General features: G+C 41.8%; 1 protein-coding gene across 2 annotated transcripts in view; it reads left to right on the top strand.

Moving 5' to 3' along the window:
* RASGRF2 (Ras protein specific guanine nucleotide releasing factor 2) overlaps nt 1–15,681 on the top strand; it is a 228,502-nt gene that overhangs the window by 127,773 nt on the left and 85,048 nt on the right. Inside the window, exons 16-17 of one of the 2 annotated variants that reach the window (XM_079918349.1) lie at nt 5,813–5,941; nt 8,482–8,571. In XM_079918349.1, the coding sequence (XP_079774475.1) occupies nt 5,813–5,941; nt 8,482–8,571 (219 nt within the window). The remainder of the gene's footprint in view (nt 1–5,812; nt 5,942–8,481; nt 8,572–15,681) is intronic. The other variant, XM_079918350.1, reaches the window with a different exon arrangement.

Genomic DNA, 15,681 nt, shown 5'->3' on the forward strand with positions numbered 1-15,681 from the left:
CCATCTTGGGCTTAGTAGGTTCTAAGTGTTTTTTGTGGTATCCTGTTCTTCTACATGGTTGTGTCATTCCTTTAAGGGTTCTGCTCTGCCCTTTTCCTTCTTGTCTCAGTTGGACAGAGGAAACAGGCAAACTAATGGGCAAAGAGAACCTCTGAGCAAAGGGCTGATGGTAACCCCCAGTGGTGAAACCCATTTCTGAGAGCAGGAGTGACCAATGCTTCTGAAGGGGCAGCTTTTGTCCAGTTTTGACGCCATGTGCAGCTCTGTAGAGGAAACCCTGCTACTAGTCTTCCTGGGGCTTTCTAGCATCTAGTAAACTTACTAAAACTCTCCTGAAGAATCCTCCTCTTCCTCCTCCTTCTTTTTGGCCATCTTAGCCATTAAGTGTACAGTTCAGTGGTGTTAAGTATATTCGCATTGTTGTGCAATACATACTTAGAACTTTTTCATCTTGCAAAACTGAAACTCTACATCCATTGAACAACTCTGCATTTCTCCCTCCCCCCCAGCCCTTGGCAACCACCATCTTCTTTCTGTTTCTATGAGTTTGATTACTTTTTTAAAAAAAATTATTTATTTACTTTTGGCTGCGTTGGGTCTTCATTGCTGCGTGCAGGCTTTCTCTAGTTGCAGTGAGCAGGGGCTACTCTTCGTTGTGGTGAGCAGGAGCTACTCTTCGTTGTGGTGTGTGGGCTTCTCATTGTGATGGCTTGTCTTGTTGCTGAGCACAGGCCCTAAGCACACAGACTTCAGTAGTTGTGGCACGCAGACTTCAGTAGTTGTGGCATGCGGGCTCAGTAGTTGTGGCTCGCGGGCTCTAGAGCGCAGGCTCATTAGTTGTGGCACACGGGCTTAGTTGCTCCGCGACATGTGGGATCTTCCCGGACCAGGGCTTGAACCTATGTCCCCTGCATTGGCAGGCGGATTCTTAAGCACTGCGCCACCAGGCAAGTCCCAAGTTTGACTATTTTTTATGCCTCATATAAGTGAAATCACACAGTATTTGCCTTTTTGTGACTGTCTTATTTCATGTAGCATAATGTCCTCAAGGTTCATCCATGCTGTAACATGTGCCAGGATTTTCTTCTTTCTTAAGGCTGAACAATATTCCATTGTATATATACTCCATATTTTCTTTATCCGTTCCTCTATTGATGGACATTTGGGTTGCTTCCATCTCTTGGCTACTGTGAATAATACTGCAGTGTACATGTGTATGCAGTTATCTCTTCAAGATCCTGCTTTCCATTCTTTTGCATATATACCCAAAAATGAGATTGCTAGATCATATGGTAATTCTATTTTTAATTTTTTGAGGAAATTTTTGTTTTTGATAGTGCCTACATCATTTACATTCCCATCAACAGTGTACAGAGTTCCAATTTCGCTGCATCCTTGCCAACACTTAATATTTTCTTTCTTTTGATAGTGGCCTCCTAACAGGAGTACAGTGAGAATGTTTCTCCTTTTTCGCAATTTCCCAGAGATTGCATTTTAATTTGGCTAATGCTTAGTAGTATAGGTATTAACTTTTTTCTTGAATAGAGGAGCAAACGAAAAATCTATTCCTTTCTGCATTATAGACTAAGTACATGTCATAGTTCTAAAGGTCCTCAGTCAAGCTGCCCATTACCCATCTTGATTAATTCGTACACTTACATGGATTGTTCCACAGTGGTCACCAAGTTCCCTAGTTCTGGTCTTTGAAGTCCAAGCCCAAAGTGCATAGTGTTGGTCCAATACCATATCGTAACATCTGTTTGGCCTGCTGTCTCAGATAGAGGTGTGATCACTGGGAGGAATCACTAGTTTTTCCCCAGGAATGATAAGCTGGAAAAAGGTTAGACTTGGGGAGACCAAGATAAATGAGAAAGTACTAGATCAAGCTCCCAGGGAATGACACTGACAAAGGCTGCAAAGACTTGTCAGTGTAGGTGTTGGGCAGAGGTGGGATCAGGGATCATTGTGGGCACAGCTAGCATCAGCTAGAGAGCTTGTTATGTAGCAGCTTGGATCATTTCTGACCAGGGCCCAGCAGATGGAGAGGGTCCATGAATAATGGTGTGGCAGAAATAGTAGGTTCTTTCTCACATTAGAGAAATAGCCAAAGTTGAGGACTTAATGCCTCTGTGTTTCTCCACTGGATTTTCCCCAAACAGATGATTTGCAGTTAGAATTTCAAGGGTCAGTTTATCCACGTGGTTCGCGGGGTAGAAATATGATTTTGCAGTTCCCAGGTCAAGGTTAAATACAGAGCTCCTCTCACTGTGGGAGGTGGGGACATTCCAGGGTTGTGTCCATGTGTGGCCCATGGCACTTGTTGAAGCCCATTAGAGCCAACATCATCTCCAGAGGTGTCCTCTCTTCTGCCCCATGTGTCTTAGTCACGTCTACCCACTAATATGTGCCCCTTTATCTCTCATTTTTACCATGATTTCCGCCCCCCTCCAGCAATCCTTCTATTAAACACTTTGTTTTTGGCCACCTCATTGCATCTTGATTTTTTGTGTGTGGTACGCGGGCCTCTCACTGTTGTGGCCTCTCCTGTTGCGGAGCACAGGCTCCGGACACGCAGCCTCAGCGGCCATGGCTCACGGGCCCAGCCGTTCCGTGGCATGTGGGATCTTCCTGGACCGGGGCACGAACCCATGTCCCCTGCATCGGAAGGCGGACTCTCAACCACTGCGCCACCAGGGAAGCCCAGCATCTTGATTTTTTTTCTCTTTCTGTAGCTGTCTTCTGATTATTGTTAATGTATTTACTTCCCATCTTGTTCTTAAAAGTATTTAAGGTGGTAGTTCAAAGAGGCACATGGTACACTGGATTAAAACTAAAATAGATAAGGAAATCAGGCAATGGAGGAAAATCGTATGAGGCCATGGGTATGGTTAGTGAACAAGTGAGTACTGTGTGGTCCTCTGCAGTTCCTAAAGTCACTCTGATTTTGGTTCTGAATGTAATCAGTTATGTGATTCATATTGAAAGCTAAGAATAGATTGGTGTGCAGGCACATCTTTTCTTGCTCCTGAGACTTGAGAATAATTTATCCTGTGGATCCTCATAAAAGAGACACTGTGAATAGAAAGCTTAGAATTATACTGGGGTCTAGGGAGCTCTTTGGCATTTTTCTGAAAAGGTGAAACAAAGGAATTATAGATCTAGTTTTTCCTTTTATTTTGCATTGGTATATAGGCAATACTGATCATGAATAGTTCTAGAAAAGTCATGGATGAAACACTTTACTTCAGTGTCAGCCTGACAAGTTGTGTCTGTGTCTGTGTGTGTGTGCGCACGCGCGCATGCACAGAATGTCTACAGAAGCCAAGAGTGCTGCCGTATTAACTCTGCTATCTAGTCTTGAAAATTCCAGTTGGCAAAGTAAAGGGAGACAATGATCTGTCTTTAATTTGAAAGATGTTTGCGTGTGCTTTGCATAATGGTAACACTTAAGACAGCTGGCAGACTTGAATAAGAAACCCTGTGCCAAGAGTTTGTACAGTTTCTGCTTTTCACCTCAGGATGCAACTCCACAAACCTCATTGCACGAGTTCAGCTTCACCATTAGGCCCATACTGAGGTCGTGGGTCTCCCTCACTACTGTCCAGCTAGACAGTTTCAGGGTACGCTCTTTGAAAAATGCTAGTAACCTTTGTCCAGTTTTATTGTCATTGCAGTTATAATGCCAGCCTTGCAATATATCCTGGCAAGAGAACTTCAAATGACATGAAGGGAAAGAAGAGAAATAGGAAATATCCCTCAAAATGAGCAAGACTGTGAACTTCGGAGGGAAAAATAATGCAGTTGGTTTCACCCCCCCCCCAGTCCCCAGATCTGTTCCAGGCTCACCCAACATTCATTAGTGCCCCTCTTTCTTCCTACCACGAAGTCCCCACCTTCTGCTATCCTGGGTCCTTCTAAAAAGCACAAATATCAGCCCAGCTCACATCCAGATTCCACCCAGTGGTGAGATCTCAACAAAAAACATAACCAACAGCAGGCAAGAAAGGAGAGCCATGGGGCAGCTCACTCACTGTGTTTGGGTCTCTTACCCCATCAGCGTTCTCTTGGGCCATGGCTGTGCAACCAGTCTAAGCATCGCTGCACGACCCACATCACTAGTGTCTGTTTCTGTATTCTTAGTTTGAAAATTGCCTGCCTGTGGGCTGAAAGTGCTCCCAATTTTAGCATTTGTTTTGAGCCCACATCTGCCCACTCGTTCTGCAGGCAAAGCTGCTTGGCATGGAACTTGACTGAAAGTGAACCTGGCAGAAGGAAACGCTTCTTTCCCCCCACAGTGCTGGCATGGTTTCTCCTCTCTGTAGGTGCCCGTTTGCTTACAGTGTTAGTCTGTGCTTTCCTGTTCTTTCAGTGGACTTTCGGGGCCTGTCCAGCTCTCTCGCTGGGAAGTTTTTTGGGTTCAGTGTAATTGCTGACTAAATGATTTGCTCATTTGCCTCAGAGGAATGAATGGTTGAATCAGACCAAGGACATACATTTGATATTCTGCTTGCTCTTGCGAAGCAGATGCCTTCTATTACTGCATTTTGAGGGAGTTATTTAGAAAATAATAAAACTAACAGCTAAGCACTGATTTTTATGTCTCCATCCTGCATTATTGCCAGCTTGACTGTAATTATGTCATTGGAGGAAAGATTCTAACCATTTCCCTTCCCTGGCCCCTTTGTTTTTCAAAAGAGCTGACTTGGGGCCATATTTCTAAGGGAGTAAATCACATGCAAGTGTAAAAATGGCTTTATGTGAAGTTATTAGGGATTTTGTCAAGTTTGTTGAGTGAAATCTTGAATAGAATGGTAAAGGGAGTTGAGTTGAGAGTAGCTCTGCTGACAGGGGTAAATGGAAAACTAGTGGAGGTGATACAGCTTTTGTCGGTTGATGAAAAGCCCAAGGAAAAAGAAATGGAAGAGTTGTTGGAAATTTATGACATTCTTGTAGTGCTTTTCCTGAAAAGAACACACACAAAGTTGTAATTTTACCTGGTTACTAAGCTAGCGCAAGGGGTGTGGTAATAGCTTAAATGTGACTCTGGACTGTTTCTTTTACTCATGGGATGTTAGCTGCAGCGAAGAGGCACAGATTATCTTAAAAATCTCTCAACTGTTCATTGTAAAAATTTCCACTTGCTTCCTGCTGATCCGTAGCTCTCGGACAGGGCTACCCAATAGAACCTTCTAGGAGGATGGAAATGCTGTTCAGTACTGTAGCCACTCACCACACGTGGCTACTGAGCACTTGAAGTGTGGCCAGTGCAAGTGAGGAAGTGAAATATTCGCTTAAATTGAGTTTTCATTTAAACTGACATAGCCACTTTGGGCTCGGGTTACCATTTTGGACAGTACAGCCGTAGATCCTTAGGCAGGGGGGCTCCTTGAATTGTCTTAAGGGAGCAAGCTAGGCAAAGAACTAATGAAGTCCCAATTTTCATTTACCATCTGGAAAAAGTCCCTCTTTTCCCACTCCAAGAAGGGAGAAACATTCTGGAGGGCGGGGAAGCCACTGCATATCCTCTTCTTTTTATCCGTAACATCTGTTGTGTTGAACAAAAGGGGCTTGGGAGGATCAACCAGGCTCAGCAGGGTCAGCAAGACAGGTGAGGAGATGAGCCACAGTTAGACTTCGTGTCGTTAACATTCCGCCAGGAAGAGTGACTCGATTTCATGATAAAGTCCTTTAAAAATGTAGACTAACATGAAATGCTTATTATCCATAATGAACTTTTGTGTTTCCATGCATGATACTGACAAGAAGCTCTTGAATTCATGGCCTGGTTGTTAAAATTCATGATGTTTTAAAGCAGCAGTGCTGGAGTCTGCACCGGTGGACCGAGCAGGAGTGGAAAGCTCCCCCGCGGCAGATGCCACCGAACCTTCACCTTGCAGGTCACCCTCAACTCCTCGGCACCTCCGCTACCGCCAGCCCGGAGGTGAGCGCTCAGAAAGGGACTCAGAAACACTCAAGCGAGGGATGATTCTAGCTCCTGAATCTTTTGTTTGCCTTACTGTTTCACTCCCCGAACATTTTTAGTCTCAGTTATGAAAAGTAATGGGAAGCAAATGTTACTGTAGGACCAAGTAGTAGAAAATAAATGATTAGAGAGTATGTCATTAGTATAACCAATATTTATTTGACCCCATCATTGCATGACACTTTGTGTGGAGTAACCTGAATTGAGAAGCCTGTTCTTAGTTGCTAGTTGATTGAATTTCAGTGCTGGTTTCACCAAAATGTTCCCAGACTCTGATACCTTACCATGAATCCCAGTGTAGTCTGTATTAAATAGGTTCATCTGGGACACAGAATTGTCGGGGGGGACCTTATTAAGAACACTGTTTCAGCTAAAATAAAGTCCAGTTGCATGGAGCGCCAATCTTCATTATTACTAGTGGCAGAATCTGGTATCTTTTCTATAGTTATGAAAATTATAAAACATTATCCCATAATTTGTTTTAGAATATACCAAATGTTTTCTAATTGGAGGGAAGACAGAACAAAAGACAGAAATCTTTTATCTCCTCATTGCTCAAATAAATATATCCAAATTACAGTTGTTTTAGAAATGTTTTCTTCTTTTCTCCTCAAGCCAATTATTTCAAGTTGGAAGAGAAAATTATTCAATTATGAAACCAGATTCACCCTAAGTAACCCATGTAAAACGTAGACGTTTTCTGACTCTCATACTCCTGCTTTAAGTAAGGCAGTTTAGCAAAAGATAGAGTGCATGGCTCCAAAGGGTCCTTTCATTTGCAGCCTTAGCCTCGTGGTGGAAGCTGTTTTCATTGCCATCACCTCCAAGAGAAGCTAGTCTGGGTCAGACTGTTGTCAGCAGTTTTGCCCTGATGGATATTAGCCCTTTGGGGCTCCTGGTCCGTCATGGGTCACCCTGACATTTGGATAGCTCTGAAAAACCAAGGGTAACAAGCTAGATTCCCTGGCTTGTTATAGGACTACTATGGAATTAGCCAAATCTCTTTACTCTTCTTAGAGGCTTGGTCAGTCCAAGCCTTGGCAACTTCTTTGACCATTGCCATGTGGGACAGACTCCCTTGAGTTCATTAAACCTGTAAGAGTTTGGGGCCAAAGTCTGTGAAAGCAAAACTTTACCAAGGCAAGATTAAATGCTGTCCACTTGGTTACTATTATTAGAGCTCTGTTTTAGTACGGTCTCTTTCATATGTTTATATTCATTTAAAATGTTTTTAAATTTATGTAAACATCATTTGGAAATCCTCATCCTGTTTGTGGATTAACTAAGTCCTTTGTTTCTTTCCTGATCTGACTAAATCCCAGCGACACAGGAAGAAAGCCAAAATCTGTGATAATACGGTGGATCCAAATGGGGACAGTATCACACATTTTCTCACTGTGTAGCTGAATTTTGCCTGTTCATCTGTCTACTTGCCACCTTGCTTCACAAATGTTTTCAGGCTACTGCTGAAGGAGAGGGTAGAGCTGTTCTTTGCTTTCATGCTTGGGTACATTAAGCAGCTCTTTGCTTCCCCTCTTATTTATTTTAAGCATGACTATATAACTTTAGGGGCAAACTAATAAAAAATCACAGAATCACAGTGAGCTATCTTCACTAAAAGCCTGAGTGAGAAAAACAGTGAGGTTGTCAGCAATATTAGCCAATGCTGTGTGTAAGCATCTGAGTGAGAGGGGCTGCCTAAAGGTGCCGAGTGCATCCTTCGGTTTAAGAACCCATCTCTGCTTCTAAAGGTACTTTGAGAAGAAAATTCCATCAGTAAAGTGTAGAATATTTTTAAAAAATATTTTTTATATTGAGATAAAGTTCACATACCATAAGATTCACCCTTTTAAAATACACAGTTCAGTGGTTTTTATATATTCACAAGGCTGGGCAGCCATGACTACTATCTCATTCCAGAACATTTTCATCCCCTCCCCCACTAAGGGACCATGTCCTCATTAGTAGTCACTCCCCATTCCCATCTCCCCGCCAGCCCCTGGAAACCACTAATTTACTCTCTGTCTCTATGGATTTACCTAATCAGGACATTTAATGTAAATGGGATCATACAATATGTGACTCTTTATGACTGACGTTCACTTAGCATGATGTTTTCAAGGTACATTCATGTTGTAGTATGTATTAGTACTTCATTCCTTTTTGTGGCTAGATGATATTCCCTTGTATGAGAATTTTTGATTTGGTTTATCATTTCACCAGTTGGTGGACATTTGATTGTTTTTATTTTTTGGCTGTTATGAATAATGCTGCTATGGATGTTCACGTATAAGTTTTTGTGTAGATATATGCTTTCATTCCTCTTGGGGCTATACCTAGAATGGACTTGCTAATATAGAATCTTGTTATTTGCCTATTAATAAGGACAATGCAGGGTATTTGCATTCATCCAGTGCTGGAATGAAAATGAGAATTTTTATTACGTTATATTATCCAACTGTCTCACCATGCCATTTCCATTCTTTTGAAATAACCAGGACAGACCGCCGACAACTCCCACTGCTCTGTTTCGCCTGCTTCTGCTTTTGCAATTGCCACAGCTGCAGCAGGACATGGGAGTCCACCTGGTGAGTAGGGGCCAGCAGCTGAGTGCAGACACATGGCAATTTATGGTAAATCAGTGGTCCTTGCCTGCCAGCGTCTTGATGATACACTGGGCAGCTTCTTAAGAATGCAGATTCCCAGCCCTCTAAGTCAGCGCATCTTGGCGTGATACCGTCTTTTTAAATAAGCACCTTCAGGTGAGTCTCACACAGGTGGCCTGTGCGTAACCCTTTTGAGAACTTCTGTATCAGAGAAGGATGTGTTATTTCTTTCATGTTGTTTTATGGAGTTCTTTAACCTTTTTAGCCAAATTGTCGAGGACACGTGGTTCCCTTTAAATGAGTCCAGTGCTGAAAGCATATGCAAGGTGGGAGGGAAGGTTTGTGGAGGGGGCGGGGAGGAGGGAGGGATCTATTGCTTTAGAGGACTCAAAATTCATTTCCAGTAGCTCCATGATGCTTTCTGAGTTGCTATCAGTTAATCTTCAGGGTAAAGAAGTACTTAAAATAAAAGCACGGTATTTTAAATAGATGAAAAATTATATTCATGATCTCTGTCCTCTTCTCTCGTGTGCAAGGAGGACGTTATGTTAAAATAAATCCGTATGTGGTTTAAACAGCCTTGTTGCTGTAAGTATCTTCACCTAAACTAATTCTCTGTGTTCCGGGAGTGTATTTTTGGTGTCTTTTGTTAATTAGCCATTGCTCACCTACCAGAGAAGTCCATTTCCAAAGCCTATGAACCTATATTCAACAAGAGTAACTGGTAGGTACTGTCTGTGTGAAATCTAAGTTGAAGTAAGTACAAAGAGATATACTATAAGGAACATGAATTACCATAGTAATTCATATTTACCTATCTATCTATCTATCTATCTAGATAGATAGATATCCCATCTGAATGGAAAATCTTTGCACTTTGACTACATTCCACATCTTAAATATTTTACCACACACACTTCACTGGATGTGGTCAGGCAAATTGGGGATGTTCTTTACCCCAAATATTCCCAGAACCTCAGTTCCCATCAGTATAACACAATACAGCCTGTAATGGTAATAGTATTGATGTCTTCTCAATCCAGTCGGCTTCTGTTGTTGACTACATGTTAGAATAATGAACATTTCTTTGATGAGATGATAAAGGAGTCTTCCCTACACTTCCGGCAGAATTGGTTATCAACTGTGATTTGCTAAGACCTTCTTCTGTCTTTTGTTCTCACAAGCTAGTCTGTCTTTGGAAAAAGTGAAATACAGAGCTTCCTCGCAGGTCTCTTAATTTAAATGTGGTTTGTAAGGGAAAATAGTTTTTAGGTCAATTCAGGATGAGACCATTTCCCCATTTGCCGGAGGCTGGTTTGGGGAAGGTATCTTTTTTTCACCTGAGATTGAAGCAAAGTTCTAACGGAGACTGGCTTTCAGACTTGGGCTTGCCCGTGCCTGATGGGCCAGAGGATAAAGTAACCACAATAGCCAGGTCTTCCTCACTATCTGAACACTGCTGCTGCTCTGCGGCCTGTTCCTGCTTCTCCCTTGCAGCCGAAAGAGCCTTAGCAAGAAAGCTGTCCTCAGTGAGCCAGCTGAGGAGGGGCAGCCTGCTGACTGACGACAGCCAGCACTGCTAGGTGCAGGGTGGCCTGGACCTCCTGTTTTATCACACTGCTGCTGACGTTGCCTGTAATGGGGTCTGGAGCCACATGATTCAAGTTTAGACATAAATGACATAAAGGATGGCTTTGGCAGTATCTGTGGCCCCGCTGTCAAGGCAGCAAGTTGCACAGGGGTCAGTTCCGGTGGCTAATGGTGGTACGAAAGAGGGTCTGTTTTGGAGTAGGGATCAGTACGTCCCTGGGGCTCGGCTGCTTCATGGATCTAGCCCCACAGGAGAGTCCACCTGCCTACGAGAACTTGGCAGAAGGGCTCAGGTTCATAGGCCACTAGGGCAGGTGGACACAGAACAGAAAGAGAGGAAGTGCTAGGAAGATGATCTGGACTCCTTGGCTGGTCAGGGAGAGGAGAGCCTGCTACTGCCCAGAGAAGCCCTAAACCCAGACAGACAGGTGTCCGAAGGAAGCTAGTGCTACCTAGTGTTTAAGTCTCAAACCAGGCCTTGTATCCACTCTCTGAATCAGGAATTATGACCCGAATGCACACTGGAACGTGGAGAGCCTGCAGAGGTGAGCAGGAGGGAAGGTGGTGTAGATAAGTGAACATCTCATGCTCACATCCATTTTTCCAGGCTTCCTGTCTGCTTGTCTGGCTGCAATATGGGACCACCTGGTGGTGCCGCTCTGCTGTGTGTGTGGCTTATAGCCTGAAACAACGTGCCGCCCGGCCAAGCCATGCGGTCTGCAGAGTGGGCTTTCATGTTTCAGGCTCCTCTTCGGGTTCCCTCTTGCTTTAATCCTCTCTCACCTCCCTGCCCTCAACCTCTACCTCCATCAAAATACACGGGAATCTGGCAACTCTGGGTTAGAACTGTCAGTTAGTGATTATGCTTTCAAATATTCACTGCAGGCATTTGCACGTAAGCCATTTCTCTTTAATGATTGCTTAGAAGGTAATTTTACTGCATTGAAAGGTATTTAAATTTAGCAGAAGGATGGACAGAAAATTTTCTTTGCAAAGAGGCCAGATAAGACGTGCATGCCGTAAAGTCAGAGAAAGTTGATTTATCTGTGGAAGGTGGCCTGGTATGTACTCAGGATTACCAGTCCTGCCCCTCGGGTCTGAGCCTACCTGATTTCCACACACACTGGAAAAGACTGGAATTTCCCCTCTGGTTTCTTTAAGGACTTAGAGCCTGTCCTTTCCAAAGATGGGTGTCTCTTCCTTCCATGTCATGCTCCGTTTCCTTGTAGACCAACAGGAGTACCTCTGCTGGAGAGGAAGGAAAGCCTGATCTGTGGGCATGATTGTGACATGATTAATTCTCCTTAACTTCACATTATAAAGAGTTCACAGTTTATTTAGTGCTTGCCTTGCGATTGGCAGTCAAGTTACATTAGGCCCACTGTGGATGGATCCGGGATTTGTGGGGTCTAACACTTACACAGTCTGCCTCAAGGAAAAGAATATAAAATTACAAACCTTTAGAGCACCTCCCAGGGCTTTGGAAGAGGCCCATACACATTGAGAGGCCCCGAGGCTTAAGCTTCCTGGTAAATCTGTTTATGAGTCCAGCCCTGATCATTCTTGGAATCAGAGCAGCTTTAGGAAATTTTGATCACGGGGTGGCGGGTGGAGGTGGGAGTGGGACCAGTGATCATCAATCAGTCAAATAAGTGCTAACTCTGTAAGTTTTAGCTCTATGCAAGACTGAGACAAAAAAACAGTGAGTCTTATGAGCCACCACACTGGCTGAAATGTACTTTCAAGCATCTGCTCAAATTTAGGAGCTCTGCATTAAAGTAGAATTAAAATCTGTGCCTTTCAGATGGCTGCTGATACAGGGAATCTGCAGGTGCAGTTTGGATATAGTTATGATATGAATAGAAATGCAAATCCAATAAATACACATATCAGGGCATATCATGGTGCTTACTATATACCTAAAGCTCTGGGATTAATGATAGGGTTTATGAAATGATCTAAAATGAAACATGAAAGTGTGAGGTGGGTTATTTTTATGAGAGTAGAAATAACGGCAGTGGAGGTACTACAAGCAACTCTTGATTATCTGTGAAAAGATTATAGGTTTTACCATTCTATGCAAGTCAGAGTAAATTAACAAAGTAGAGGAATGACTGAATGCATTTATAGGAAAATTAATGGCACAGTTACAATTGCTTAGAGAAATAGTGAGTTCTTTACTGGTGGTGACTTTGTACTTGTAAAATAGATAATTCATAATCTGTTTTTTCCTCTGTTAAACCACTCAGGCTTGTGTAGCCAATAGTAGATCTGAGCTTGGTGTGAATTGGGCTTGGACTCACTTTTTAAAATACCAATAACTGGTCCCACCCCCAGAGATTATGACTTGATTGGTCTGGGTACATCTGGGGCATCAGGATTTTTAAAGTTCCCTATGTGATACTTATGTGGAACCAAGATGGAGAATCACTAAACTAGATGGAGAAGGTGTATTTGTTCCTTCTCTGGTTGTAGCATTCCTACAACCAGTTTGAGACATATTTTTTATTGTTTTTTTTTCCAAAATATATAAAAACCATTTTACAATAAAAATGTCTTAAGATAGCTAGTTGAATGTTGGGAGACAGAATGTATCTCATTTACATTTTTTAATGAAAACATTATTATCACTATTATTAATGAAAAACAAAGAGCTTTGGCAAACCAAATGTAAGTTAACAGTGATTCCAAGTCTTACTTTAAATTCCTTATTTATTTTTAAGTGTCATGGGTACAACATTGTATTTCAACTTATGTATTCACTACTGTGTACTCACCATGGAAAGTTTAATTTCCATCCATCACTATGCAGTTGACTCCCTTTACCCATTTTACCCTCCCGCATGTCCCTTTCCCCTTGGTGACCATTAATCTTTTCTCTGTATCTATGTTCGTTTTTGTTTGGTTTGGTTGTTTATTTCATTTTATTCTTTTTGGTTGTTTATTTTATTTTTTTATATTCCTCATATGAGTGAAAACATATGGCATTTGTCTTTTTCCATCTGACTTATTCCACTTAGCATAATACCCTCAAGGTCCATCCACATTGTTGCAAATGGCAAGATTTCATCTTTCTGTTATGGCTGGGTAGTATTGCATTGTGCATATATATTACATCTTTATCCATTCATCCATTGATGAGCACTTAGGTTGTTTCCATATCTTGGCTATTGTAAATAATGCTACACTGAGTATAGGGGTGCATATGTCTTTTTGAATTAGTATCTTCATTTTCTTTGCATAAACACTCAGAAATGGAATAGCTGGATTATATGGTAATTCTGTTCTTAATTTTTTGAGGAATCTCTATACTGTCTTCCATAGTGGCTGCACCAATTTACATTCCCACCACCAGTGTATGAGTGTTCCCTTTTCTCATCATCCTCACCAACACTTGTTATTTCCTGTCTTTTTGAGAATAGCCATTCTAACTGGCGTGAGGTGATACATCATTGTGGTTTTGATTTGCATTTCCCTGATAATTAGTGATATTGAACATCATTTTATGTGCCTACTGGCCATCTGTATGTCTTCTTTGGAAAAATGTCTACTCAGATCCTCTGCCCATTTTTTAATCAGGGTGTTTGTTTTGTTGTTGTGGAGTTGTATGAGTTCTTTATATATTTTGGATATTAAACTCCTATTGGATATATGATTTTCAAGTATCTTCTCCCATTCGGTAGGTTGTCTTTTTGTTTTGCTGATGGTTTCCTTTCCTTCCTGTGCAGAAGTTTTTTAGTTTGATGTAGTCTCATTTGTTTATCTTTGCTTTTGTTTCCCTTGTCTCAGGAGACATATCCAGAAAGATACTGCTAAGACCAATGTTAAAAAGTGTACTGCATATGTTTTTTTCTAGGAATTCTATGATTTTAGGTCTTACATTCAAGTCTTTAATCCATTTTGAGTTGATTTTCGTATATGGAGTAAAATAGTGGCCTAGTTTCATTCTTTTGCATATGACCGTCCAGTTTTCCCAATACCATTTATGGAAGAGACTATCCTTTCTCCCATTGTATGTTCTTTGCTCCTTTGTCATAAATTATAATTGTCCATCTATATGTGGGTTTATTCTGGGCTCTCAACTCTGTTTCATTAATCTGTGTCTTTTTTATGCCAATATCATGCTGTTTTGATTACTATAGCTTTGTACAGTTATACCTCATTTTATTGCACTTTGCTTTATTGTGTTTCACAAATACTGTATTTTTTACAAATAGAAGGTTTTTGGCAACCGTGTGTCGAGCGAGTCTATCAGCACCATTTTTCCAACAGCATTTGCTCACTTCATGTCTCTCTGTCACATTTTGTAAATTCTCTCAATATTTGAAACTTTTTCATTCTTATTATACTTGTTATGGTGACCTGCATTCAGTAACCTTTGATATTACTGTTTAATTTGGGGGTGGTCCATGAACCACACCCATATAAAGATGGTGAATTTAATAGATAAATGCTGAGTGTGTTCTGGCTGCTCTACCGACCTGCCATTCCTGCCTCTCTCCCTCTTCTCAGGCCTCCCTGTTTCCCTGAGACACAACAATGTTGAAATTAGGCCAGTTAATAACCCTACTGTGGCCTCTAAGTGTTCAAGTGAAAGGAAGAGTTGCATGTTTCTCACTTTAAATCAAAAGTTAGAAATGATTAAGCTTATTAAGGAAGGCATGTCGAAAGAGTAGATGGGCTGAAAGCTAGGCCTCTTGCACCAAACAGTTAACCAAGTTGCGAATGCAAAGGAGAAGTTCTTGAAGGAAATTAAAACTACCACTACTCCAGTGAACACGTGAATGATAAAAAAGCGAAACAGCCTTATTGCTCTTATGGAGAAAGTTTTAGTGGTCTGGATAGAAGATCAAACCAGCCACAACATTCCCTTAAACCAAAGCCTAATCTAGAGCAAGACCCTAACACTCTTAAATTCTGTGAAGGTGGAGAGAGATGAGGAAGCTGTAGAAGAAAAATCTGAAATGAGCACAGGTTGGTTCATGAGCTTGAAAGAAAGAAGTTGTCTCCATAACATAAAAGTGCAAGGTGAAGCAACAAGTGCTGATGTAGAAGTTGCAGCAAGTTATCCAGAAGATCTAGCCAGCTAAGATCGTTAATGAAGGTGGATACACTAGACAACAGATTTTCAGTGCAGATGAAACAGCCTTCTATTAGAAGATGATGCCATCTAGGATTTTCATAGCTAGAGAGAAGTCAATACCTGGCTTCAAAGCTTCAAAGGACAGGCTGACTCTTGTTAGGGGCCAGTGCAGCTGGTGACTTGAAGTTGAAGCCAGTGCTCATTTACCGTTCTGAAAATCCTAGGGCCCTTAAGAATTATGCTAAATTATGCTAAATCTGCCTGTGCTCTATAAATGGAACAACGAAGGCTGGATGACAGCACATCTATTTACACCATGGTTTACTGAATATTTTAAGCCCACTGTTGAGACCTATTGCTTAGAAAAGAAGATTCCTTTCAAAATAGTGCTGCTCATTGACAGTGCACCTGGTCACTCA

The sequence above is a fragment of the Stenella coeruleoalba genome (genome assembly GCF_951394435.1).
Source record: "Stenella coeruleoalba genome assembly, chromosome: 3".
Lineage (NCBI taxonomy): Eukaryota > Metazoa > Chordata > Mammalia > Artiodactyla > Delphinidae > Stenella > Stenella coeruleoalba.